The 25,582-nt window shown below is 43.6% G+C and overlaps 1 protein-coding gene across 4 annotated transcripts in view; it reads left to right on the top strand.

Moving 5' to 3' along the window:
• LOC110975973 (transcription activator GLI2-like) overlaps positions 1-24,851 on the top strand; it is a 42,389-nt gene extending 17,538 nt beyond the window's left edge. For 2 of the 4 annotated variants that reach the window (XM_022228864.2, XM_087140041.1), the window contains exons 3-14: positions 6,952-7,242; positions 10,301-10,409; positions 10,879-11,066; positions 12,744-12,896; positions 13,187-13,463; positions 14,093-14,300; positions 14,528-14,836; positions 15,358-15,507; positions 15,924-16,088; positions 16,613-16,912; positions 18,549-18,927; positions 19,593-24,851. In XM_022228864.2, the coding sequence (XP_022084556.2) occupies positions 6,952-7,242; positions 10,301-10,409; positions 10,879-11,066; positions 12,744-12,896; positions 13,187-13,463; positions 14,093-14,300; positions 14,528-14,836; positions 15,358-15,507; positions 15,924-16,088; positions 16,613-16,912; positions 18,549-18,927; positions 19,593-20,983 (3,920 nt within the window). In that variant the 3' untranslated portion in view covers positions 20,984-24,851. Of the gene's footprint in view, positions 1-6,951; positions 7,243-7,287; positions 7,995-10,300; positions 10,410-10,878; positions 11,067-12,743; positions 12,897-13,186; positions 13,464-14,092; positions 14,301-14,527; positions 14,837-15,357; positions 15,508-15,923; positions 16,089-16,612; positions 16,913-18,548; positions 18,928-19,592 lie in introns of those variants that run through there. The other 2 variants (XR_015426148.1, XM_087140042.1) reach the window with 2 other exon arrangements.
• Positions 24,852-25,582: the final 731 nt, after the last annotated feature.

The raw sequence follows: 25,582 nt of genomic DNA, 5'->3' as shown, positions 1-25,582 counted from the left end.
GTTCCTGTAATCTAAAGTACAACCACTTTAACTGTCAACAGAAGAGAAGTCAGGAGTATTTGTTGTAAAGTTATTCTCTGTTTACTCCTGCTGATAGCCTCATTTGGGTTTTACATACACAGCCAAGGAGTGACACATTTATGAGATTGGTTTGGACGATGTTTCATCCAATATCCAAACCAAGGAGGTTTCCAGTGAGAGGAAAAAATTTCTCCAGTTTCACTCCAGTGTTAGGAATGAGGTGAGAGATTATGGGTCAGAGGTCACCTCATTCATTTTCCAGCCCTAACCCCAGGTTAGAATCAAGGCAGAGACCACCCAAGTGTTTGTTTGTGTGTGGGCCTTTGCGAGAGTCCCCGGCTGTTTTTTAAATAGTTGGGGGAGCGTAACATCCCCAGTTGCTTCTTCACAAAAGCAAAGACCCCTGTAAACAACTTGGTAAATAACTTAGGTGGCTGGGACCAGTGCGGTTGCACCTCCGCCCACATGATAGAAATTGATCTTGGGACAGACAATGGATTTCCTGCTCATCTTGGAGAGTGGCCTCAAGTCATTCAATGGGCACCGACGTGCTGCCTGGTTAAGCAATGAGGGCCGACATTCTTCCTGCTCCTCTCTCAGGCTGCTGCCCGGAATCGGATGGACAGAGGTGCTGAGCTGATTGTCCTGCCTTTTGTGGACTAATAATGCAAACCATCCCGGTCAATTTCTGTCGGCAATTTTGAAAGAAGGACCAGTCATCCTTCCATCACCATGGAGTCATCATTCCTGGATTGAAATATAATTGTTGTCAGTGCTGGATTATTGCCGTGGACAATGTTGGATGTCACATTGTCAGGAAAGATGTTCAACACTCTTTCACTTTGAGGGGATCTGTTTTAAAAAAAAATTGACGTCAGAGCACAGAGCAAGGAAACTGCTGTAAGATCAGTGGAAAGGATTATATAGTTCTGCGTTCATTTGTTCTCCTGGGATGTGGTTAGCCAGCATCATTTTCATTTGAGGAAAGGTGTGATTCGTGGAGGAGTTTCGTCATGTTCAGGATAATACACATTTGCCATCGGAACTCTCTAGAGTAAGCTGTACTGTATCGCAGTTTAGTTTCAATTTCAAACCAGCAACAGAGTCTAGTAAGATTCAACAGCAGGGCCAATTTCTGTTTGATCTCGTAAGTACATGTAGTGAACTTCTGTATTTGGAGTCATTAGCTTTTTGTGGAATTCATCGAGTTTGACGCTTTACCTGTTTGTTTGGGGTTGACACTTTGGCGAATCTGCCAACTTCACCAACTGTGATCAAGTTAACCAATCACCCATGTGGGAAACCAACAAATAAACAGGAAATGTGACATATTTTTGTCGAATTGGAGGTTTCATATGTCAAGCATTGAAGAAAGTTTTACATTGGCAGCATTAGTCAGAAACCTGTCTCCCTTTTACTCGATTGAAATGTCCATTTCAGACGGGTGTGAAATTTATTGTGCGGTTTCAGTGATAAAAGTTAGGAGCCAAATACATTTAGTCTGTGTTTTGTTTCCCCTGGTACCATTTGACATTTGTTCTTTAAAAGAGGCTGGCTCATTACATGTGCGTGTGTTGTAGTACCAGTAGCCCATTTCTGCACTTTTGCATTCAGAAGTACATGTATTTTAGCCAGTGGCCAGGACAACCTTGTACGTGTACCAGCTATATGATGCCTATGGGACTGGTAATGCTAGCCCTTGCATTCCAACCACACTAATACATGTAATTTGCCCATTATTCATCCTTGGATGAAAAGAGCACCAATGCCAGCAGTCTGTTCCCTGTCAGGTTAACACCTACATGTATAATCCCATACTGCATTTGTAAATAATCAAGGGCCCCCCCCCCACATGCCATCTAAGGCAGGCTGTAAGGCAACACCACTGGCTTTATTTAACAACTTGGAGTGGCTCAATCATGAGGCCTGTTACTCTTGACCTATACAACTCAAGGAACAAGAGGCCTTTCTAGTCTGGTGGGGCAGAATGGTGAACCACAGACCCTGAGATTACCAGAACTGCTGGTACAGTACATGTGCATCAGCTAGTGTTGGTAGACCAAGAACTTATGACAGCATTGGTCTGCATTTGGTATAAGTACAAGTACATAGTAGACTGGAGTTGAAACTAATAAAAAATGCTGAGATCCATGTACTCAGAACAGGACTTGCCAGAACAGATCACCTCGATAGGTGACATTAGAGATTTTAAAACTGTGCAGTTGGAATGAGCAACCCCGTACCATTCTGAGTGGTGCTCAAGTATTCATCCAGATACAGACGCTCTCCTTGCACGTAGGTTTTTTTATCAGCCTGAAGGGTTAATTCCACCGGTCAACTTACTCCAAAAGTATGCAGTATTGTTAGTATCAAAAGTTTAAGACTGTTGTGTAGTTTGATCACTTGGATTTATGTGGAGTAAAACGGTTCATGATCAGGTTTTCTGATCTCTGAATGCTATGGTTTGATCAAGGGAAATGGTACCAAAAAGAAATTTGTTTTTGGCATTTCTGTGTGTCAAACTGTATAGGTTACATTTACATGTACAGTGGAGTTTGGGAAAGATATTCTCATCCCAGAAAGTGTGCAGCGCCCTTCCTCTGTCTCAGTTGTGCCCGTGTGACACATCCCTCCTCCATTGTTCTCAGCACACCCCTGAGGATAAAGCTGATTTCTTTGAATTTTATCAGGTCTTTATGGGAGCAACTTAGTAAGGAGTAGTGGTGACTTGTCCCAGTCTGGCATGTGAGCATACTCCCCAGGGCCTTATACCAGTTGTCTGGTGAGACTTTCACCCAAGAGCTTCAATGGAAGAAACAGATGGCCACGTTTGGAGATAAGCCAACCTCCTAAGCTGGCCCTGGGCCCAATTGAGCTGTGTTCGCACTGGACAAATTTTTTTCCCATGGGTTAAACCCGGCCTAACGTTAAAAAGCGATCAAATGTGACCACTCTCTGCACTTGGACTTCCGACACGAGAAAATTTTACCAAGATCGTGGGAAAAGTAACCAAGCCGGCAATGCAATGACTTATGAGAGCGCTTTGCGTAACCTTTCTGCCTTTCTGTCCCTAGACACAACGTTACCGTCATCATTATCATCTGGAATTCGTGCACTCCTTTACACCAGTTAATCTTCCAGCAGTGTCCATAACAATTTCTGCCATGATTGCGACCACAAAAGGAAACAATTTACTGGAAATATTCGCCTCATGCCATACCGCGGCGAAGTGTGCAACGTGCATGCGTTGTTTCCCTGTGCTTGGGCCAGATGTATGCTCTACTGGCCACTTTGCTTTTAGCGACTCGGGCTGACCCCACTGGACTTTCCATCACGGGAAAAGTGTCTGGTTAAATTCTTCCTGGGCAGAAGTTGGCTGGTAAACATTACCACGCCGCTCAGTAAAATTAACCAAGATGAAAAATTCCTGGGGTGTCCACACTGGACGTAAAATGGGAAAAGTAACCGTCATCTTGGTAAGTTTGAAAAAAATGATCCAGTGCAAACACGGCTTTAGACCTTCTTCATGATGCTTCCATGTTTGTCTTGTTCCCTGTTGACCCACTGTCAAAAGTAATACAACTTCACATTTGATAAAAGGGAACAGCCTTTTTTTCCTTCCAGCCTCAGTTTGGTTTGGTTACATAGCTTCAGATGGTAACATAGCAAGATAGCTGCCCTATGTTAGAGGTGTAAAGGATGATTGGAAGTGAATGGATGGAGACAATGCCTTAGAGACCAGGCGCACATGATGCATGATGCCCACTTGTGTGATTTGTTGAGGGTTAGATTTGAATTAAAGATCAGGATTGCTTGGCAAGAGCATTGATGAAGATTGAAGGAGTTTCTGCTGTTTTAGAATTCTAGGACAGAACCCTAAATTAGAAATACCTCCCCAAATGTTGGAGCCAATGTGTCAAACTGGTACATGATTGGGATAATCCCTTTTCTAGGTTGCATTTTTTCACTGTTTAGTGCGTGCCATTTGTCTAGCAAATGAGCTAGCCTTGTCATGTGGGTAATATCAGTGAACATTGCACACTCTGAGGTTGACCTCGGCCGATGCGAAAAGACACTGTGCATGCCTTATGCCACGTGAAGTACCACAACTTGTCGTCGGTCATGAGTTAGTCACATGGCAGCTTAATGACAGCTCACACCACAAAGCAAATAAGCTCCATCTTACATTGTCTTATCTCTGCACAGTTTACTTATGAACAATTGAATGGAAATGCTCCCTGTACTCTCACAGAACCATACTACATGTAAATAATGAGGTTGTTGACTTTCATATATCGCTGATGACTTTCATCTTCCCAACAAATCAGAGGAGGAGCCTGACTAGTGGGAAATTATAATAAGGGTAATCCAGTCTGGTTCTGGGCATGATTAATGATTAACTTTGGGTACCTTGAGTTCCACCCCCCTCCCTGAAGACTCTTTTCTGCTGATCTTTTCACAGGAACTTTCTTGGAATATGTTGTGGTTGCGGTCACTTACGGGGCCACTGATTCCTTGTGGTCTGCTCATTGAAAACAGACAAAGAAATGTCTATAGGACTGTGCTGGACTTCCAGTTCTGTAGAGGTTTTTATTGCAACTTGAAGAACCACTTCAAGTTCTCTCATGTTTGGACTCTAGCCTCTGTCTGGACATTTAAGTCGAAGAAAGCCAAATTATAGTCATAACTTAAGTAATGTTCTCCATAGTGTTAAGAAAAACTGAACATTTTAAAGTGGGAGTACACGTAGTTTACATGTAGTTGAACGTTAACAAAGCTGCTTTAGATTTGAATTTAGTAATCTTGTTTCTAAGTTCCAGTGAAGCCACTCACCACTGTGAAAAAATCCTGCATCACATAGTGCTGTGCGCGTGATGTGGCACAGTGTGCATGGGCGTTTTCATTAAAAAGCCTCCTTTGAATTTGAAATTTTGGCGTCTGTACTTCGCACTCCGCGCTTGCAGTCTGGTTGCCAAATTTTCCTCATGTTTGCAGACGAAAGAGTTGCATGCCTGATCCTTTATATCATTGTGTTCATCGTGGTCAAAACGGGTCCACTTTTGGGTGGTGAAAGAGTGGCGAAAAATGTCAGGTGTCTACATGAAATTATTTCTCAGAATTTTAACAAACTTAAAAATCCTTTTGCTTGAGAAAAGGCTTGTCTGGAGTGGATTATTTCCATTTATTTTCAGACTCTCAGGTTTGAAATTTGAATAAGGAGAATGGATTTTTTTGGGGGGGGGGAATTATTCAGAAATTCGGACTATAGTCCCAATACCAGTTCTTCTTAGGTTTGAAAAAGGGTTTTATGTATCTCACATTGTATGTTTGTACATGTACATGATCTTCTAAGAGAGGAAAATAATGAATTAAAAACAGCTTTTTGTAGATTTTTTGATAGAAATTTGACATTGACTCACAAAATCTTTGAATAAATTACAAATGTAGGCCTAGATGATAAAAGTTTGATGTGTGAATAATGAAACACAGACATCATAGTAAATATGTGTACAAGTGTCATTAATGGATTAGAAAATATTAAAAATAAAATTTGAGTCCATAGTGCTAGACCTTTAATCCACCTCTGTCCTTCCGTTTGACAAGTTTCCAAAATAAGATATGATTCCAGCAATACAGTTGCCTTACGCTGATAACCTTCCGCTGGTTGAGTGATAAGTGTGCCGACTGCGTCCTGGTTGTGAGATTTGGTTTTGTATCATTCAGGTTCAGAAGCAGGAGTCAAGTTGAACTTTGATTCCAGATTGATTGTTTTAAATTTTTTTTTGCGCCCTCCTCAGAAAGGCACTGCAAGTGACTTTGTTACATGCCACAAGCATGTGGCTGGGTACACAAACTAAGCCCATTACAAGCGTACCAGATTCAGTTGATTTTTTTATGTTAACTTCCAAACTTGTACATGCAGATCCCTTAGTCTTGATGAAATGTGTAAATGAAATCTAGTGTAGACGAAAGATGAACTCAAAGTGAGAGGTACATGTACCTTAGTTGTACTTAACAGAGAATGCTTAATTTGTGGCCGATTCGTCTTTTCTTTACAAAAAACGGTGTTTTTCAGGAAAAAAATTCATGGCTGGGGCCTGTGTCTTGTGATAAAATCATAACAGCAGTTAACAAAACTGTTATTCGGTATTGTTCAAGAATGATATATGGTTCACATCCTGGGATTGCAATATCAGCTGTGCAAAGCACACAGATAAACTATAATCGTTGACTTTTTTCTTTCTCCAGTATCTTCGGCATTATTTCAATGGTTGCAGCCAAATTTGGACAGAATCTAACTTGGCCAGAGTCTCATGTGTAGTGACTAGCATGTTTGGCCAGTGGTCACTTGTAGTCATTTTCTTCAAAATGACAAAACGCTGCTTCTTCCACAACCTCAGTCCAGTTATTGTCAAACTTGGTCAGTGGTATGTCTGGCAAATCCTCGTAAAAGGTGTTCACAGAATTTGGCCAGTGGTCACTAGTGGTCATTTTATTCAACATTACAAATTCTTTCTTCTTCCACAAGCTTGGCCCATTAATTGTCAAACTTGGTCAATGATATCTCTGGACCTAATGTCATAAAATGTCTTTGTAGAATTTGGCCATTGGTCACCTGGTGGTCAGTATGAGTATGGTATATGTACTATTGATAGACCGATTCGCTGACACTTTTACTGCAGTGTCCCCACCACTCACATGTACAGCGACAGAAAAATTGAATCTGATCTGCACCTTCAAAATTTCCAAAAGCTGTTCACGACCGATATATCCTTCCTTCCTGAAGCACACTAGCTCTAGTTATCGACTGTAAACTTGCATGTTGCAGGGCAGTGATGTCATTTGTTGAGAACAGACACCCTGAGTTATGACTTCCAAGAAAACGTCAATGTCATTCCAGCCCCATGTTGTAAACTTTCGCATTTGCAGACAAAGATCAAGTGAAGCAGGACAGCCAGCAAGGCAGCAGCGATACCCCCGGCCGCGGCACTCTGAGCACGGTCTGCGAGGAGCCTGCCTCCAGTACCGATGAGGACCACCACCAGCGGGACAGCCAGCGAGCCAAATACCTGGCCAGCCTGCGCCCTTTTCCCCTGGCCCCCTCAGTCCATCCCCACCACTATCACCACCAGGCCTTGCACCACCATCACCACCACCACCACTCACCACCCTACCTCATTGACCCCACCAATGGATGGGCAGCTTTGGACCCCCGTTATGGTAAGGCTATAAACAATGTCAGTGAATGTTTTTTAACTATGTTTGCAGTTGCCTTGTTGCAGTTTTGGTTGAGTTGATTAATATAAAGCAGAGTTGATGAAAAGTAGTTTGATTTGGAGCCACATGCAGACTGGTCCTAGACTTGCGCTTGTGCAGCTCTTGTACCATTTATACGATGCTACGGAAACCAAGAACCACAAAGACAGATGCCACCCTTGAATTGCTCTTTTACTTTTTGGCACCAAGAAAGTTTTTTTTTTTTTTCAATCTGAACGCCATGGCAAACTCTGCAAGTCAGACAGCTGATGAATGAAAATAATTCAGATCTGACATCACACCGCCAACCCAGTACCTGCCTCCCCAAACTATAAATAAAGCTCTTAGGAAAATTGCAGGTTCATACTCTAATTTTAAAGTCCAGTTTCACATTTTTTTTCTTTGTCGTACGGGTATCGTACCAGTTTATTCCACCCACAGCCCTTCAAACATTGTACTTCAGGTAGACTTTGAGCTCTCCTTTTTTTAACAATTCCAATAAGTCAAAGGACTGGATAGGAATTAGTACAGATTTTGTACTTTGATTCTCAAAGTTTGACCCTGACATATCTTGGCCATCCAATGTGGTGATCATCATCTCTCACTGAGTGTACTTATACTGAATACCACTGTCAGTTCACGAGGACGCAATTGTCAAACTAACTTTTTGTGAACTGTTAACATGACCATGGAACTGTATGGAGCCTGCATGCAAGGTATGTACTGTTACTTGTAACTAGTAGAAGATGGAGTCAAAATGACACATCTTGTGGGACTTAAGCACCTGTCAATTGTAATCCCGGCCCCAGGTGAACCGGGACGTGGGAGGGGGCTTAGCAGGGAAGATAAAACAGGGCCAGCATGATAGTCCCTGTCCAAGTCCCCGTAATTTGCCCGGCCAGGGCGGGGCCCCAGCATGCCGGGCACCATTGTGGTAACCCCCCCCCCCATCCTGGGTCCGGCGTGCGGAGCGTTGTGACCAATCCCCGCACTGTCCCTAGCATGCAGGGCTTGTGACGCAACAACCGCATGACTGAAAATAAATAATAGTCCCCTACTCGTCTGGGTCACTACTAAGACAACAACCGACTTGGCCTGCCGTAACTACAGGTACTGGTAAAATATCTCCGAAATAAAGCAAAGCAAGGGGCAGCTGCTTTAATTATACCAAACTTTGGCGAAACATTCGTCCGCATATCTGAAGCACCGGAATCAGGGGGGCCGACGACCAAAATCGCTATACCGGGTACTCTTCCCTTGCGGAGGTCTCAGAAATAATTATGGAAATTCATCCAGTAGCAAAATTTGTTACATGCCGTGTGGAGACCAATTGACCAGTTGAAATGGTCGTTTATGTACATGAGGCCATCACCTGTGCCAGCCCAATAAAAGTAGGGACAGTTATCAATGAGATATATTTTAGCGTATTCTTCCTCAGTCCTCAACACTTCATTCGTTTATTGAAGATTGATCAAGATAACCAATGATTTGAAATATATCGCCAAAATACACGTGACCAGAGCTACTTGGTTGAAGGATAAATTACCACAATTGTTTACGCCATGTTTTAATCATTTGGCAGTCCAAAGAAAGTAGCGGCAGTGTTTGTAAAAAAAGAAAGGTCTATATTTTGCGGGCTCTGATCCCAAAATAAGACATCATCTTTGTCTGGTTTTCCTCTGTCAAGGTAGGGGAAACACTTTGTATTTTATATCGAAGCTCAGTGCTATAAAATTTTACCGATAGACGGTGTAACAAATTGTACAACCCCGGCCAAGTCCCTGCTATCATCCCGAAGCCAGCCATTGTGCAACCCAGGCCAAGCCCCGCTATCGTCCCGGCCCAGCGGGGCAGCAATTGTACAACCCCGGCCAAGTCCCTGCTATCGTCCCGGCCAGTGGGGCACCTTTTTTGGGGGCATCCCCGGGTACGTCCCCGCTACATTTTCGAAAGTCCCGGGTCCCCTGGGGCGGGGATTACAATCGACAGGTGTATTAAAGAATGTTGGCTTGAAGTAGAAGCTCATACAGGTGTACGTGTATTGATTTTTGCAGGGCTGGAGAATCGTGTGTGCCAAAAGTGGTGTACTTAACCACTTCACTGCTTGAACAACCAACAATCAAGCATATTCATTTACTAGGACTTTGGAATCAGTTATTTATCAGGTGATCAATAAGCCAACCAGAGAGCTGTCATTGACAGACTCTCAGTATCTCTGATAATCATAGATTTGATCTTACCCAACTGTGAAAAACTTCAACTTGGAAGTTGTGTTTGCATTGCTTACTGATTTCAGCAAAGTATTTTAAATGATTGTTTTCAATAATTTTTCTTCTTACAAAAATGAAGAGCCGGGCAAGCAGCTCTAACAAAACCATAAAATTCTAGCTATAAATCACCATAGCTGATCCCATTGAAAAACAAAGACCACATTCCAGGAAGTATTCCTAAGTTTAAGGTTGTGGGCTTGTGACCTTAACCATCCAACTGCCAAAATGGGCAAGTGACGAAGGACATCTTCCAAATGGCACCGATTCTCAAATCTCATCAAAGACTGCTATGACTAATACTATGGTTCGCACAAAGGCAAGCTTGTGGACATATACTTCTGAGATCTTCGATATTGTTTTATAAACAGATAATGCCAGAAAATCCATGCCAGTCAGGGTGATTATTTTTTTAAAAAGGTCTTTTGGTGGAAGCCATATAATGTTGACTTGCATATTTAAAATTTTAAATCTCCCTATGTAAATATTCTGCTGTTCAAAAAAAAAACTAATGCACTCTTTAAAATTAATGCAGTTTATTTGGAGGAATTTGAAAATTGAAAAAAGTGTTCTTGGTCCTTGAAACGTTCATCAGTAAGCCAAAATATTTGTCAGAATTGTGCCAACATTTCCGGCTTAAAGCGGTTAATATTTTTCATGGTAGGCCAGTAGTTTTCAATGTTTTGTTTTTACGAACGTCATCATGGAGACTTAAGTGTTAATCCTGATTAATTTTTCCATCTGTTCCTTCCCAGTGCATGCCATGGATGGGCGTCTAGGTTTCCACCCTCCCATCCCTGTGGATTCGAGAACCCACGAAGGACGATATCACTTTGACAGTCCTATTCACCACCCCTTACATGGGTTAGTTCACTCAGCACAACTCCTAAAGCAACTTGCATCCTAATAATCCACGATTTATAGCTGTATTTGCATAATGCTGTCTTTAGGAGTCGTACATGTATCTGATGAATATTCATGAAGTTTGGGCGAAGGTCATTTTCCCATCAGTAGAAAAAATGCTTTTGATTTGATTTTTCTGAGTCCAGTGTATACTGCCAGAAAATTTCTACAGGCTTGCTCGTGCAGCATTTGAACCCACAAATTTTTTTTGCTAGAAGTGACATCAGACATTTCATATGACTCTTGGCCAAAAGCTAACTTCAGACTTTCATTGATTAAATTTACACCCGATGATCTTAGCCTTCATGGTGTGTATCATGCGCTGTGCTAACTGCCCAGGTTAGGTCAAAATATGTGTTTGTAAGAAGTACTTGAAAGTTTGCCAAGCCACACTATTGGTTATGATCCATCATCTCTCCCCGCTTCTCAGGCATACTTCCGGAGGCAGTCCCTCTCTGTCCGATGTCTCGTTGATACGTCTCACCCCCCAGCGGGGATCATCAGCCGACTCGGCTAGCTACCCGCTGTACATGCAGCACTATGTGGACCAGTTTAGGGGGAGTCCGGCCATGTCAGCCCTGTCCCATGCCCGGGGAATCAGCCCCAGCGGCTCCTATGGTGAGTCAAAGTCAAAAACGTCACACTGAGACGAAGCCTGTGCTCATCCTCACTTTGTTTAAGACTTTAGTCAGACTGGAAACAGACCTTTCGCTATGCATCTCTTCTTTGATGTGTTGAAGGGGTATTTATTAGCTTTTCTGTCCAATTATTTTTTTCAGTCATGATATTGGTTCTATTTAAATTTTCCCAACACAGCTGTGCACCTACAGTACTCGGTTTACTACCTTTTTATCGTGTGAAAATAATGCACGGGAAACAATAAGTAATTTTGGCAACTTCAACTTCAGTCTTTTATGGACTGAACTGTTCTCAATATTCAAGGCTGTTTGTCCAGATCGCCTTTCGAAATGTTGTGACTTTCCCCTCTTCAAATATCTACAGTCATGAGCTGTTTGTTACGATTGCACGGGGTATAGGGTGACGATGGTACTTAGGCCAACCATCACGTTACAAGAGATTTGATTGCTGAGATGTTCCATTACTAAGGAGAATGTGCCAGTGGTGTCGGACAGATTGGTGTAGTTTGGAGGAATTAATAGGCTTGTTTGCCACAGAATGCTCGGAAAGTTAAGATTACCGGACCATGATACAGCGAGGACGTTTACTTAGAGCTGAAAATTTCGGCCAGCATATATCTGTCTCTGCATCGGGAGACACCCGGTTTGGGTTTTTGGTGTCAGCCGAGGTTGCATTATCGCCAGTTACATTCATTGCAGTAGTTAATATCTGAATGCAGCATAATTCTGGAGTAACTTGATGATTATTGCTTTGCATGTGCTTCGTTAGAGGAAACCTACGAAGAAAGACACAGAAGCTAGTCAACATTATATTACAATGAACGTTTGATCAGAAGACACAGTAGCCAACGACCATCTGCATTGATGGCATATTTTCCCTGTATCAGGATCTTGGCTTCCAGACATATTGGAAACTTACGATGCTCGCCCGGATAACATCTGACATTTGGTGTGTGTTTTTCTGGTGTTGTTGTAAAGCCGATAGCGGGAACAGCTAAGAGTAGACGACAAGGCCCCCTTGGGCCAAGTTGAATTCTTGTCCCGGGTGAAACCAGAGGTCGGAGGTTATTGCAGAAGTGACCCCTGTATGCTGAATAGATTTTTTTTGTGAGGGAGCATGCTGCATGATGTTGAGAACATCTGTGAATGTCTGAGTTGAGCGTGGACATGGGCTTGGCAGATCAGCTTACCCGTTTGCCTCATTGGTTTTTTAAACTGAACAGAAAATATTTCCATTTTTGCTACTTCAAAATCAAGTCCCTACTTTGGTAATCCTGTAACAACATTTCACAGTTTACTTATTACTCAAGCTAAGCTGATAACTTAATTTACATTCCAAAGGCATCCAAGAAATAAGCGAGGAGACGACACGAGTTTGTTCTCTTAGGTTTTCCAAGCCCAACCTGTCCTAAACACCTGGCTCTCCCACCCACCCCATCCATGGTATTGTGGAGCCCGCAGGCTTGAATCTTGCTTCTTTCATCTCGACTTCAATCAAAAAAAAGGCACAGTTTTCTTTAAAAAAAACCACCCCCACAGCAGTTTTCTGCTCTGTATTGTTCCAGACCCTTGATAAAGTTCATGCTAGCATCTGTAACTTTGCCGTCTTTGCTGTGTTCTTTTTTCCCCCGTTGATTTGGTTTTGCCTGTTGTTCAGGTGAGGGTGCCATACCTCCCAGCCATCCCACCGCTATGCCCTACCACACCCATCTCAGCCAGCACAGTCTCATCGCCCCGGAGTTCCTCAGTGCTCCACCCAGTACAGCGGGGAGCATCGAGCACCCAGCACTGGATGTGGGATCCATTGAAGGTAAAGTGCTCTCTCGTAAGAAAAGAACCCCCCTCCCACCAGGCTTTTCTCCAGTGTTATCTCATGGCATTTCTTTCCTGCACCTGGTCTTCAGTTTTTTTTCAGTCATATCTTGCGGTCATTCTGACACCATATTTGTGAAAATATATCATTTTTGCAAAATGCCTGTTTTTCCAAGACAGGTCAGCCAACGCTGTATACTTTTTTGTTTGTGTGCTCAGTGCGTGCAAGCCAGCATGCATGAAATTCAGTTCATCAAATTTACTTTGCATTCCCCCTCCCCCCCCCAGGCTCCCGATTTTCCACCCCGCGGCCCACCGACCGCCGCAGCCGCAAGAGAGCGCTCTCCATCTCACCTCTCTCTGGTGAGTGCCTGGACATCAACGCCATGATCCGCACCTCCCCCAACTCCCTGGTGGCCTACATCAACAGTTCGCGCAGCTCTTCCAGTGCCAGTGGGTCCTACGGCCATCTGTCTGCGGGGGCTGTTAGTCCACTGAGCTGGCACCCCTCTGCCACGCCAATAGCCCACCTGCAACAACTCCAGCAACAGCTGATGAGACAAAGGCAAGGCCTCTCAGATGACTGATAAAAAATTGAAGACTGCTGGATTATCTGTTTCCTGTGGTGTTTAAATTAATCAATCAATTGATAAAAGAGCTCCCTCACATCCGACCAATAGCCATAATGTCTAACTAGTGTACCTTTACATCAGGAGAATTATCCTACTGGAACCTCTTTGAAATAACTCTTTCAAAAGCAAATTTGTTGCAGTGTTCGCTATTAATGAGCCCTCATTTTACCATGTGAGGTTTTAAAGTTTGAGAGGTGCTAACCTTATTGTACCAAGAATGTGGAACTTTGATGGCAGGTACAAAGAATCCAAGACAGTGTCCTCAAGTCAGCCAATGTTCTGCATGTCTTATTTCTCTGGGCGGAGACCAGTATTTTGGGTCTTTTACATTCACCGGGCCTGGAGTGAAAAATGACAGTCCCTTTGACAAAACTGGCACTGAATCAGCTCAGATTTGGCATTACAGTTAACTGTTTTACCTCTTAAAGTTCCTAAATTTCAGTTATCACTGAACAGGATCGTTTGAATTATGAATTGTCACGGAACAGAATAGTTTAATAACTTTTTGCATCATTTACAGGAGTTGCATTGCTGACCAAAGTTTCCATCTCCCACCCCACAGGACCGGGCTCGGGAACCCGTTCATGCCATCAGCCATCCCGCCCCCATCAGGGGCAGTCCAGCATCACCCAGCAATGGCAACGCTGCTGGCCCGGGCTCACCCTTCCAGTAACACCAATGAGGAGACCATGGTGCCTCCGATAACTACCGACATTCTGGCCAAGCACAGCAGCAGGCCTGCAGTTGAGAATAACACAGATGCAACTCACGTGAGTGTTGTATAATCAGGTAGTCACGAGTGTGAGTTTGGAAATTGTTACTCAAAGCACAGTTATGAGTGTTTGGGTCGAGCACAAGAAAAAAAAAATTAAACATCAGTATAGGGATTGTTATTACAACATCAGAGAAACTGAAGACCAAATTTTTAGTTGATTTAGTCGTCTAGTTTCCTAGTATCTGATGTTCTGAGGAAGCAAGTGGATTTTCTCTCTTTCAGGAGGGGCATAGTCCCCAGAAGTTCCTGGAGCCCAACAACAACGACCTAGTAACCAGCAGCCTGGACCCTGCCGACCGAAACCGGAGACAGGACGCCTCCCCGAATGTGGTCTCGTCCACCTGTCATGTGGACGCCAAGAAGATGTCGCCTGATGGGCACCGGGTAGGGGCGGAGAGGCATGGTAAGGGGGTGGGGATTGGCAGTGAGGACGGAACCAAGGGGCTGATTGAAGAGGATGTGCCCGTGGTGACGGACTGTGAGTGGAACGACTGTCAAGCGAGATACGATACATTGGATCAACTGGTGCAGGTATGTGTGGGTTGACGGCACTGTAAGGTTCCTTTAATCGCATGTATCAAGATTTGGAATTGCTTCAATAAAATAAGATTTGAAGTCGGAGATCGAAGAAAGTACAGCCCCGTCACTTGCTCTGGGCACTAGGGGTGATAATTTTGATGTGGGGGGGGCAACCGTGCCCCTCCCCCCACCTGAGACGGGCCTGAGAAAGTAGCAAAGCGAGATGTAACCATTGTTTTGAAAACCAAAATAACGAATTTCCAGAAATACTGTCTGCTGCTTCAAGTTTTTACTTGCAGTTCAGTTCTTCACAGTTTTGCCCTAATGCCAGTATTTCTGCTTATTCTTAAAGAAATTTTCAAAATTGTAATCCTGTACTGCTTACGTCACTCTTGCATCCTTGAAATTATTTGATAAGTCTGTCAAGTTTCTGCTGGACCTGTTGATCAGTTTTGTCCTGGTTACTTTGACAAGACGCAACTCTCGCAGATTTTGACTGATGGGGCTGTTCTCATTTTCTCTTCTGTCCACAGCACATCCTGAACGACCACATCCACAACGAGAGGAAGGAGTTTGTCTGTCGGTGGCGGGGTTGCATCCGGGAGGAGAAGCCCTTCAAGGCCCAGTACATGCTGGTGGTGCACATGAGACGACACACCGGCGAGAAGCCACATCAGTGCACGGTGAGCTCACACCTTGGTAGATCAGGTTCCTGTCAAATGCTAGACAGTTTCTCAGTAATCTGCTTCTGTCTGTCACATGTGCCAGCACAAAAACTCAAGTGCAGAAGCTGTATCGACAAACACACTTGATTCTGAAGATACCTTCATCCCACAGAGCTACTCTGAGCACCCTTGTGATACCTGCCAGCACAAAAGCTTTTTAAAACAGATTTTTGCTTTTATTAGAAAATTATATTTATGATCGCGGTTTAGTGGAAAAACTTTGAACAGTAAGCCTGCATCCTCCAAAAAATGTTGGCATGTTAGTACAGTCAGAGAGCAAATGCTGCTTGCTGCTATGGGCGAAGCTTCTGAGATTCGTCTTCTGTGATTCATCGAGCAATGAATGAGTCTTTGAGTGTTCTGTTTCCTGATAGTTCGAGGGTTGCAAGAAGGCCTACTCTCGGCTGGAGAACCTCAAGACTCACTTGCGCTCCCACACCGGAGAGAGGCCCTACGTCTGTGAGTTCCAAGGATGCACCAAGGCCTTCTCCAACGCTTCGGACAGAGCTAAGCACCAAAACCGAACACATTCCAATGCTGTAAGTATTTGCCCGGGCCGTGGTTGTCTTTACCTCACCAAGATCAGTGTGGAATTCAGTACAGAACAAGATGTAGTGACATTGGAAGGATTACGTTCAGATTTCTGACTGTTGAAAGATTGTTTGGTTATGATAGTCGGTGTATCAGTCACAGTTAGTTTTGGTGGAGGAGAAATGATTGAAAACACTGATCAGCTCATTTAGAGCTTCTTCCACATTGCCGTATGTTTCAAACGTTTTATATGAAAGAGCGTATTCCATTTCAGGGAGAGTCTTCGGAAACAACTGATTCAATCCGCCTTGAGCAGAAGCACCCCTCATTAGTTGAAAGAGCCATATTGGTCAGGAATGTTTATTTTGTTGGTAACGATATAACCGAAACAGGTGCATTTCGTAGTTGCTTGTAAACCAGCAAAGTTCAGTTCCAACCGAGGAGCCTCTGTTGCCAAGAAAATTGCGCCCTCTCTTGGTCCAGCTTGAAGCTCATACCCTCTTTCTCTTTTTATGTTCGACTCCGTTTGCAGAAACCATACGTCTGTAAGATCCCAGGTTGCACCAAGCGCTACACGGATCCCAGCTCGCTGCGCAAGCACGTCAAGACGGTGCACGGGCCTGACGCCCACGTTACCAAGAAGCAGCGTGGTGGGGACAGGCATGACCGCACTCCGGGTGGGGCCGGGGAGGGGCAGACCAGGGACCAGCAGCCAGGCTCGGTCAAGTCGGAGAGTGCCGAGAGTGTGGACGGGAGCGTGGTCAGTGTAGGCCGGCGCAGCGACCGGCCGCCCAGCGTACCTCCATCTGACTTGCACATTGATGTGGTGCACGTGAGTACCCTTCAGTTGTACCCAAGCTATGACTTGATTCTCCAAACCGTCGATAGCTGTCCAAAGGCTCATTCTTATAGGCATGGAAATCTTTCCGGTTTAATAGGAATTCTGTTTTTTGTGGTCTTGAGTTCAGTTTTAAAATGAAATAAAATTTAGGGGGGTAAGTTGCAAGGGGGGTACATGTTGGTTGACTACTCAAAATTTCCCTAATAACAGTATAAGCAATACCCTTAGAAATGTACAATGTACGTAGGAAATAAGGAACGAATTTCGCGGATTCCCACAAACCTAAATTCTCTTTACGTAGCCAAAGGAGGGAACCGGTGACAAGTGCAGTTGCTCGCGCTTCCCCCTTAAAGCCACTTCGTGATCGCGTGAATGCCCGGTGTCACATGAAAATCCGACTCTCGTAAAAATCAGTCTCTTACCTGTTATTGGTTAATTCCTCTGACATGACTGGTCATTCTCCTAATTATTATACGTACGCATGCGCATTACTCCCAATGGGTCCTTGTTTCTTAGACGTAAATTCATGGCAGTGCTGCTGCATGGCCATGTGTGAACTGGCTTATGGAAATTGGTACAAGAACGTGTGTATGTATACACGTTCACATGCAGTCGGGAAAAAATGGAAATCGTGGTGGAAGGAAAGAAGTCCATTGAGCATTGAGCTGCCGATCCGAAAGAGATTGACAAATCAGTAAAACACAAGTGGAATTGGTCATGGTGTGACAAATTGTTTCTGGCTAAAACGGAAGATGAGCACGTGGTGGGTGATTGCTTTCACAAGCTTTACAATCCTAGAGAAGCATGGTGTGAGTGGTAATGTATTTGTATCAAGTACGGTACTTCCGGAGCAAAAGCATTGATACAGCATGCAGCTATGTACGGTAAACACCGCAAACACTTCCGTGAAAGGAGAACAAACTACACCTTGCAAAAGAAGGAAGATGACGTCAAATCAACATCCTCATATTTAAACGGCCATTTCAGGTTTTACGAAATCCAACTAATAAAAAAAATTAAGAGTAATTTAAAAGATAATGAGAAACATCCTTACTGTCAAATATTCAATAAATTGGAGGCAAAGGGGCCATGAATTTCCTCAGATTGCACCACAGAGCATCTACAATCCAACATTTTTCAAGGGTCCTTGAGCCGGCCTCGGACCCCACACCATAAGGGCTTCGCGCTCGCAGTAGTTTCCCCGTGATAAATTTCATCACAAATTATTTTCAGGTTTTTTCCTTCATGCCCGTTCACATGCCTGTTCTCATATCAAGGTATTCTCTTGATTGCTTTGATGAGTTTGAGCTGAAATGTTTTGAGCTGATGAATCAGTGGTTCTCAAGCGAAAATTGAAATCCAATCCCTCCACTTCAACGCAAAAGGAGGAGCTGGGTTTTGGCCAATGTTTGTCCCAAATTTCTCTAAAATGCAAGCTTGTGGACATATTCCCCACCCAGATTGCTTATTTTTGCAAAGTTTGAGGTCAGATTCTTACGGCTGTAGTATGAAACAGATATAAGGGTAATTTTCTTAAAATTGAACATTTTGACCATGTGGTAGGTTTTCAGGAGTAGATTTGTGTGGTCTTGACTTGAATTAATGCACCCCCCCTCACCACAAACAGGACAGCCCCATCACCGAGTGCCTGACGCTGCAGCACGAGTTCAGTTGCTCGCCGCACAACGACAGCGGTGTCGAGATGACAGTCCCCGGTGGCAGCCTGACTGACCTGACCACCATCGAAGATGACAAGATCCAGGACGACCACATCAGCTCCAACATGGGTCCCTCCAGCCAAGGGGGCCGGGGCAACGGGGGAGGTGGACGCACCAGGGGGTCAGCCCTGACCACCCTGTCCTCCCAGACCGTCCGGCCCATCAGTCCTTTGGTCTGTAAGCCAACCCGGCAGAGATTGAAAGTCAACACACCTGCTGTGAATCGACTGGCTCAGAAGGTCAAGACGGCGCAAGGGTTACCGCAGCTACCACAAATCAATACTAGGAGTGAGTAATGTTAAATATTCCAAAGAACCCTTCCCTTGTCAGCAGCCAAACACATGAAGAAACTAGGATTCTGTGTAAAGAGGTTATCCATTAACACATACTCAGAGGGCAAGAGTTTCTGCATCGCTAGGACAAGCTCTAGGAAACATTTTGTGCGTTCATTGCAGCTCAACTAAACTAACAAAAACTGAGACTAAATTAATTTTGGGTTTTGCCCTGCCCGACGTGTATTTTAACACATTTTGACATTTCCAAAATTAATTTACATCTCCCCGGCACAAATCCATCTTTGAAATAGCCACTGAGACACCATTGACATAGCAGCAATGCAAAACCTCTAATCTATATTCACAAATGCCCTCCTGGAGAGAAATTGATTTTAATATTCATATTTAGAGAGAGATCGAGAAAAAGAAGCGACACTTTCTTGTCAATGAAACTGTACACAGGGACTGCCATTGCAGTTCATGTGTAGGCGCAGAAGCTTTCATTGCTTATTACCAACTACTGATTATTTTCTCTTTTGATTGGCAGCAGGTCCTACATCCGTTCAGTTTGACTGACTTGTGTGTTGAGACTTCATGACATTTTCAGCCTCTGAAAAAACACATTATCTGTGTAGTTGCACTATGTTCCTAATTGATGTCCACCATGTCTTCCTCTAGGAGGAGCAATCGTGAACACTTCCAGCGAGTTCAAGCCCAAGGACCGCAATATCATCAAGCTGCAGGCTGAGGAGATGGGACGTTGCGACAGTAGCCAGTCATTTATTGGCTCCCTGGATAACCTGGGCGCGCGACGGGGTAGCAACGGCAGCACCGTCAGCTCCTACTACAGCAGCCGGCGGTCTTCAGAGGCATCCCCGTTCCCCCTCAGCCAATTCTCAAGTCGGCGCTCCAGCGGGGCCAGCACCTACCTGTCTTCGCGGCGGGCGTCTGGCGCCAGCTCGCAGTTCTCCAGCAGGTTCGGCGCCACCAGCTCCAACTTCGACCCAATCTCGCCGGGGTCATCGCGCCGATCCAGCGGGGCCATGAGCGGCATGAACGGCCCCACGGGCCTCCCCGGGTTAACCCTTGAGGAACAACGTCGGCTGCAGGCCAAGTACGACCAGGTGACCGGACAGCAGAACTCTTGGGGCGAGGACAAATTCGCTCCTTCCCCGCTGCCTGGGTATAACGGCAATCGGCACGGCAGCTTCCCTAGTCGTACACCGCTCCCCCATGAGGTCCCTGGTGTTGGGATCCGGAGGGCTAGCGATCCGGTCCACCAGAGACAGCAAGAGCCCGTTTTGCATCGCTACAACAGCCTGACCAACATCAACCCCCACAATCCGCTGCCCATACCCCAAAATATGTCCAGCTTGAAGCAGCGATCCCGGCCCATGGAGATGCCGCCAGTGATCAGCAACCAGTGGCAGGACATGGCCCGGGAGAGCGCCATGGGTCAGCACAGTGGAACGATGGACATGATTAATGAAGACCCCACTGGGGACATGATGTCCATGCAGAATGCAGTGTACCAGCCGATGATACCGTCCAATCAGAACCGGGGATACAACAACGGATACGCCGAGCCCAAAATGATGACCGGCGGGTATGTGGACAGTAACGACATGATGCATTCGATCTTGGGGAACGTCAACGAACAGTACCAGCCTAACCAAATGCAGATGAATGAAGCTCACTACATTCAGCTTCAACAACAGCAACAGCAGCGCGCGTACCAAAACTCAATGCCAACATCCATGGAGATGTCGCCGGGCTGCAACCAGGTTAGCAGCACGGTGGACCACCCCTACGACCAGCCCAGCATTCCTCAGATGGACTGCGACGACCCCGTGGCCAGCGGCCTGGCCGCACTGTCGGCCGACGGCCTGGACAACGTCCAGCCCCTGATCCCCAACCTGGTCAGCCCCACCGACCTGATGAACGGCATGGGCTGCGAGAGCCCCATGGTGCCCAACGTGAACCCTGTCTCCAACATGGTGGTGAACGACATGTCTTCCATGCTGACCTCACTAGCAGAAGAGAACAGGTTCCTGAACATGATGAGCTAAAGAGGCCAGCACAGTACCGTCACAGCATTACTAACTACCACAATTAGGCCCCCGTCTGCTTGCTCCACGTATTCGCACAGAGCTAAACACAGTGGATCGGAAAAAGAGCCACCCACAGTAATCCTCGTTGCTATTGTAAGGGCTTCCCTTCTGGAGAATTACAATTGGAAATACTGGACCGTTTAATAACATCCTCCATTTGGATACTTTGTTTCTTAAGGAATTATGTTGAATACAAAGACATTTATCATGCAGGAAGGAAAAGGGACTGAAAGCGGATTTCAACCCAAACTGGGGGTTAGATCTCAGTAGGTGCTCCACCAAATTGCCGTGCTAAAAACTGAGCTATTTCCTGGTGCTGCATACATCTCTCAGAAGATGCGGTCAGAGACTGATCTTTCAGGGACATCCGGTCATCCTGTCCCATCAGTGTTCAGAAGATGAGGTCAGAGACTGATCTTTCAGGGACATTCTGTCCCATCAGTGTTCAGAAGATGAGGTCAGAGACTGATCTTTCAGGGACATCCGGTCATCCTGTCCCGTCAGTGTTCATCCAGAGTCAAAGTGTGCTACTTGTGAATTGTCTGTACAAGCTCGAGAAAGGTTTCTGTGCAGGTGTCCTGTCATGCTTTATGAGCAAGTTTTGCTCCAGTGCCGATTGGCAAATGATAGTGCCGAAGACCAGTGGTCAAGGTCCTCCTCGCCTGTGATCTGAGCCCAGTTAGATGGACTATCCAGCAGAGCATATGCCCTCTGCTTAGGCATATCACGCAAACTACCAGTCATAAGCTGTGTATGTTACATAACACTCTGGTTGGTAACACGCTGAGCATGTACTCTCTGTTCTCATCAAAATGTCGTCCTTTGAAATCCCACAAATATAGATCCCTATTAACCCAAACTGTCTGGGTATTGAATTTTTAGATGAAAGGACCATATTATTGACTAGACCAGTCGACTGGAGCACTGGATACAGTAGGTTACACAAGCGATAGTTTTAGGCTGTACATGAAGGCAGCGTTAGCATACCAAGCATTTGCCTATTGTCAAGAAGAAAAATCATGCGTAATTTTTTTCTGGTGAGGCCGTGAAGTTAATAAAGTCATCTTTACTTAGCTTTTACTCATGAGATTTAAGAAATGTAACAAAAGGAGCTTTGCGATGGCAGAAACTGACGTCAGATTGACTTCGCTACCGATTTCATTGTGTATTTTTTGTACAGCCTTTTATAGTCTCTCAGGGAGTTGTTTGCAAATTGTAGCAGAGCTGAACAATTGTTACTGGCTTTTTGCGGAGAGGCAATTTTACCTCGTAATTTGATACCAGACCTATGCAAGACAGTGTTTCAGTTGATGACACCTTGTCCAGTGTCATTCATGTGCTTCCAGTTGTAAAAAGAAATCGGTTTTAGAATTTAATCAAGAATTCACCATCCGACTTCAGTCAACAGCCCATAAAACATGCTTTACATGTAGGCCATTGGTTCATCCTATTACGTTGTTTTATTTGGGGAATTTCTTGAAACCTTCAACAGCTTACATGCATTATTTTGGAAATAAAACATGAGCAACTTAAACGTGTTCAGAAAGTAGCTCATATATTTTATGAAGAAAATGTGCATGCAAAAAAAAATCACTTTTTCATTTTTCTAAAAATTTTTCTAAAAAGTTTTTCTGGTTTTCCTCACTTTTAACTAAACTGTGGTGAAACCGTTTCCAGAATATTATCGAAAACAAATCACTACTGATGAACTAGATGTACTAACTTAATTTTATATGAATGCAAACGCTACTTAGTAGCGATGAATACAATTTTAATATTTAATAATTGACGTATTCATTAGTACCATATCCTGCCCTCTCAAGTTCTAAATAAGTCAGATGTTAATTGATCTATCATGAGTTGTGTCTTTCACATGAGAGGCTGATTTGGAAAGAAGTACTTAAGCACCTTTGGTTTAATTGTTACACCGAGCAAAGTTATGCATTCAAGTATTTCTGTAGGTGTGTGTTGCTTGCAGGATTCTTCTGAAGACGGCCTGAAATATTCGCTTACCGGCATTTTAAAATCAATTGCTTTGATACATGGAAAGTGTTTCTGTGATTTTTTGTTTTTTGGGGCAATGTAGATGGATGTCTAAATTATCAAGCAAAGTAGCGGTGAAAGGGAATAAATAAAAAGCTACCACACTGACCTTCGGTATTGCCAATGATTTACTGCCGCACAAGGAAATGGGCTCAAAAGCAAGAAGGTATGAAACGTTACCTGAGGAGTATTTTAAATGTAACAAGATAAATAGGTGCTGGTGCCCGAATGCTGGATATTTCATGTGCTTCCCAATTGCCAGATGAAACTTGAATATTGACAGTGTGCTGAGGGTTTTTAAATCCTGTTTATGAACAGCTACTTCATAGATCCTCTTTTCACTTTTTTTTAAAGTCCATTTGTAATCGTGCTGTTTTAAGGTGCACCAAAAATACTATGCAATGGGACAAAGTGAGGCTGAAGAGTTTATATAAATACTTTTTATAAGAAAACTTTATACAAAAGTAATAACTAACAAAACCTTTTATTAACAACTTGTACATACGAAATTATGGTACTACTTCCATGCAAGAGTGTGCTTAACAATCAGTTGATAGATTTTCAGTCTTCAGAGAAAATCTTTGTATTCTGTTAATACAATTGTAGAAAATGATTGTAGAATTTCTTATATTTTTTTCTTTCTTTTCTTAACAAAGTGTACATATATACTTTTTGTATTTGGATTCAAAAAGATCTTTGCCTTCTGCCGTCTGTAATGCATCGAGAAGACGTGTTCATTTTGAAGACTTGAGATGATAACAGAAAATGTCAGAGGCGTGAATGAAGTTGTCATTTTTAAATCCATCACGTCTGCTGGAGGGATCTTTGCCAGAGGGATATTTTGGTACTTTTTGTTTTTTATTATTTAGTATAATTTATTATTATCAATCTCATATGGACATTGCCAGAGCCCTTCTTTAAAATACAACTATTTTACGGGCAGGGAAAGAGCTTTTTTCTTGCACTCTGCTCGCAACCAGTTGTAATCATTGTTATGTGATACTGTCAGATTGTAACATGCCCTGCTATTGGCTGGAGCTATTTTCAAGCCCTTGGCTAGCAGCATTTAAAGAGAAGGCACTGTAATATATGCCGAGGGTTGCAAGGCATATCCATCAGCAATAAACTTACAAAAGGCAAAGAAAAGTATGGTTTACGGCTCCTTAGGAAACCCTGAGAAACATTAGATGGGTTATTAGTTTGAACAAAGTATTAAATTTTAAATATATTTAAGAGATTTCCTGCTGGGTTAAAAAGGGTAAAAAACATTTATTTTTATTCATTATGCTTTGTATTGAGTACAGTCAACCCTTTTTTTTGGACGAGAAACAAAAAGATAAAGTATTTCCTATCAGTGGCTGTTCAAAAAAGTTCCATTTGAGTTCTTGGAGTTGCTGGGAGGTTTCAATTATCCGTCCAATTGTATCTTTGTCATTTTAGCATATTTAAGCCTTGGCTGTCATTTGCTGTTCAATTTGCATGAATTCCACGACCAAACATTTGCTACATGAAATGAGTTTTAATGTATATATACAAACATAAATGCTTCATTATGCATGGCCAAAGAATTTTGTACAAACGAAACTTTAACTGTTCTTTTCTTTGATTTGTTGTTTTAGAATCATGTAGATCTAATACATTTTGTAATCACATTTAGTAGTGTAGGTTTTTTCTTGCCATACAAATCTACATACCTGTACATGAGACTGTATGTAGGGGTATTTTTAGTGAGAATTTAACAGCAATATAATAAATGAATATTGCGTATTTTTGGTATCTGGAATTGATTGACCATTTTCCATCAGTTAAGTTCAAGTTGTACTGTCTTATCACTGTGTTGGTAATAATTTTTACTAAAGGCACACCCCAGGGGTAAATGACCCGAATGCTGGTATTTTGACCGTTACCTGTTTAACCAGGGACTGATGCTGGATTTGCTTGGTTCTTATCAGATGGTAAGTACATGTATTACTTATGATGAATTGTGAAAAGTAAGATGCTGTGTTAAAATGTCAAGGGGGGGGCACTGGAAGAACCCATGGAAGGATTGTACTACGTGTAGTCTCTATTCAAGAAGCCAGTAAGCTGCAAATTGTTCAACAATTATTCAACTAGGATTTGATAAAGGGCTTGAAAACGTCTCCACTGACAAATTCAATTCATTTCTTAGATATGTTGGTAATGTGCAATGAGTGTTTCATTTCCGTTGTTACCTTGTTGTATTGCTTCTTGTTTATTTAACAGGAAGAAGCCATTCTGCAGTTTGCCGGTCATTTCATTACTTTTTACCAGAAGACCCCCCCAGCTTAATGGTAAGAACATATTGGCTTTCACGCACGTAATTGTGCAGCCATGAAGCAAAGGTGTGTGGATACAAGGGGTTGCTTGGCAACAGTTTGATCAACAAATTATGTTTTCCCTCTGGAATCAGTACCGTCAACTGCCATAAGGTAATGGACCTGATGTGTGATGGTGTCGTGTACTTTCATTTGAGGGCAGTATCTCTTTTCCCCC

Source organism: Acanthaster planci, linkage group LG08 (genome assembly GCF_054643075.1).
Source record: "Acanthaster planci isolate LZ-2023a linkage group LG08, COTS_SCS, whole genome shotgun sequence".
Classification (NCBI taxonomy): domain Eukaryota; kingdom Metazoa; phylum Echinodermata; class Asteroidea; order Valvatida; family Acanthasteridae; genus Acanthaster; species Acanthaster planci.
Note: the sequence above shows the minus strand (reverse complement) of the source record. Positions and strands in the feature narration are given on the sequence as shown.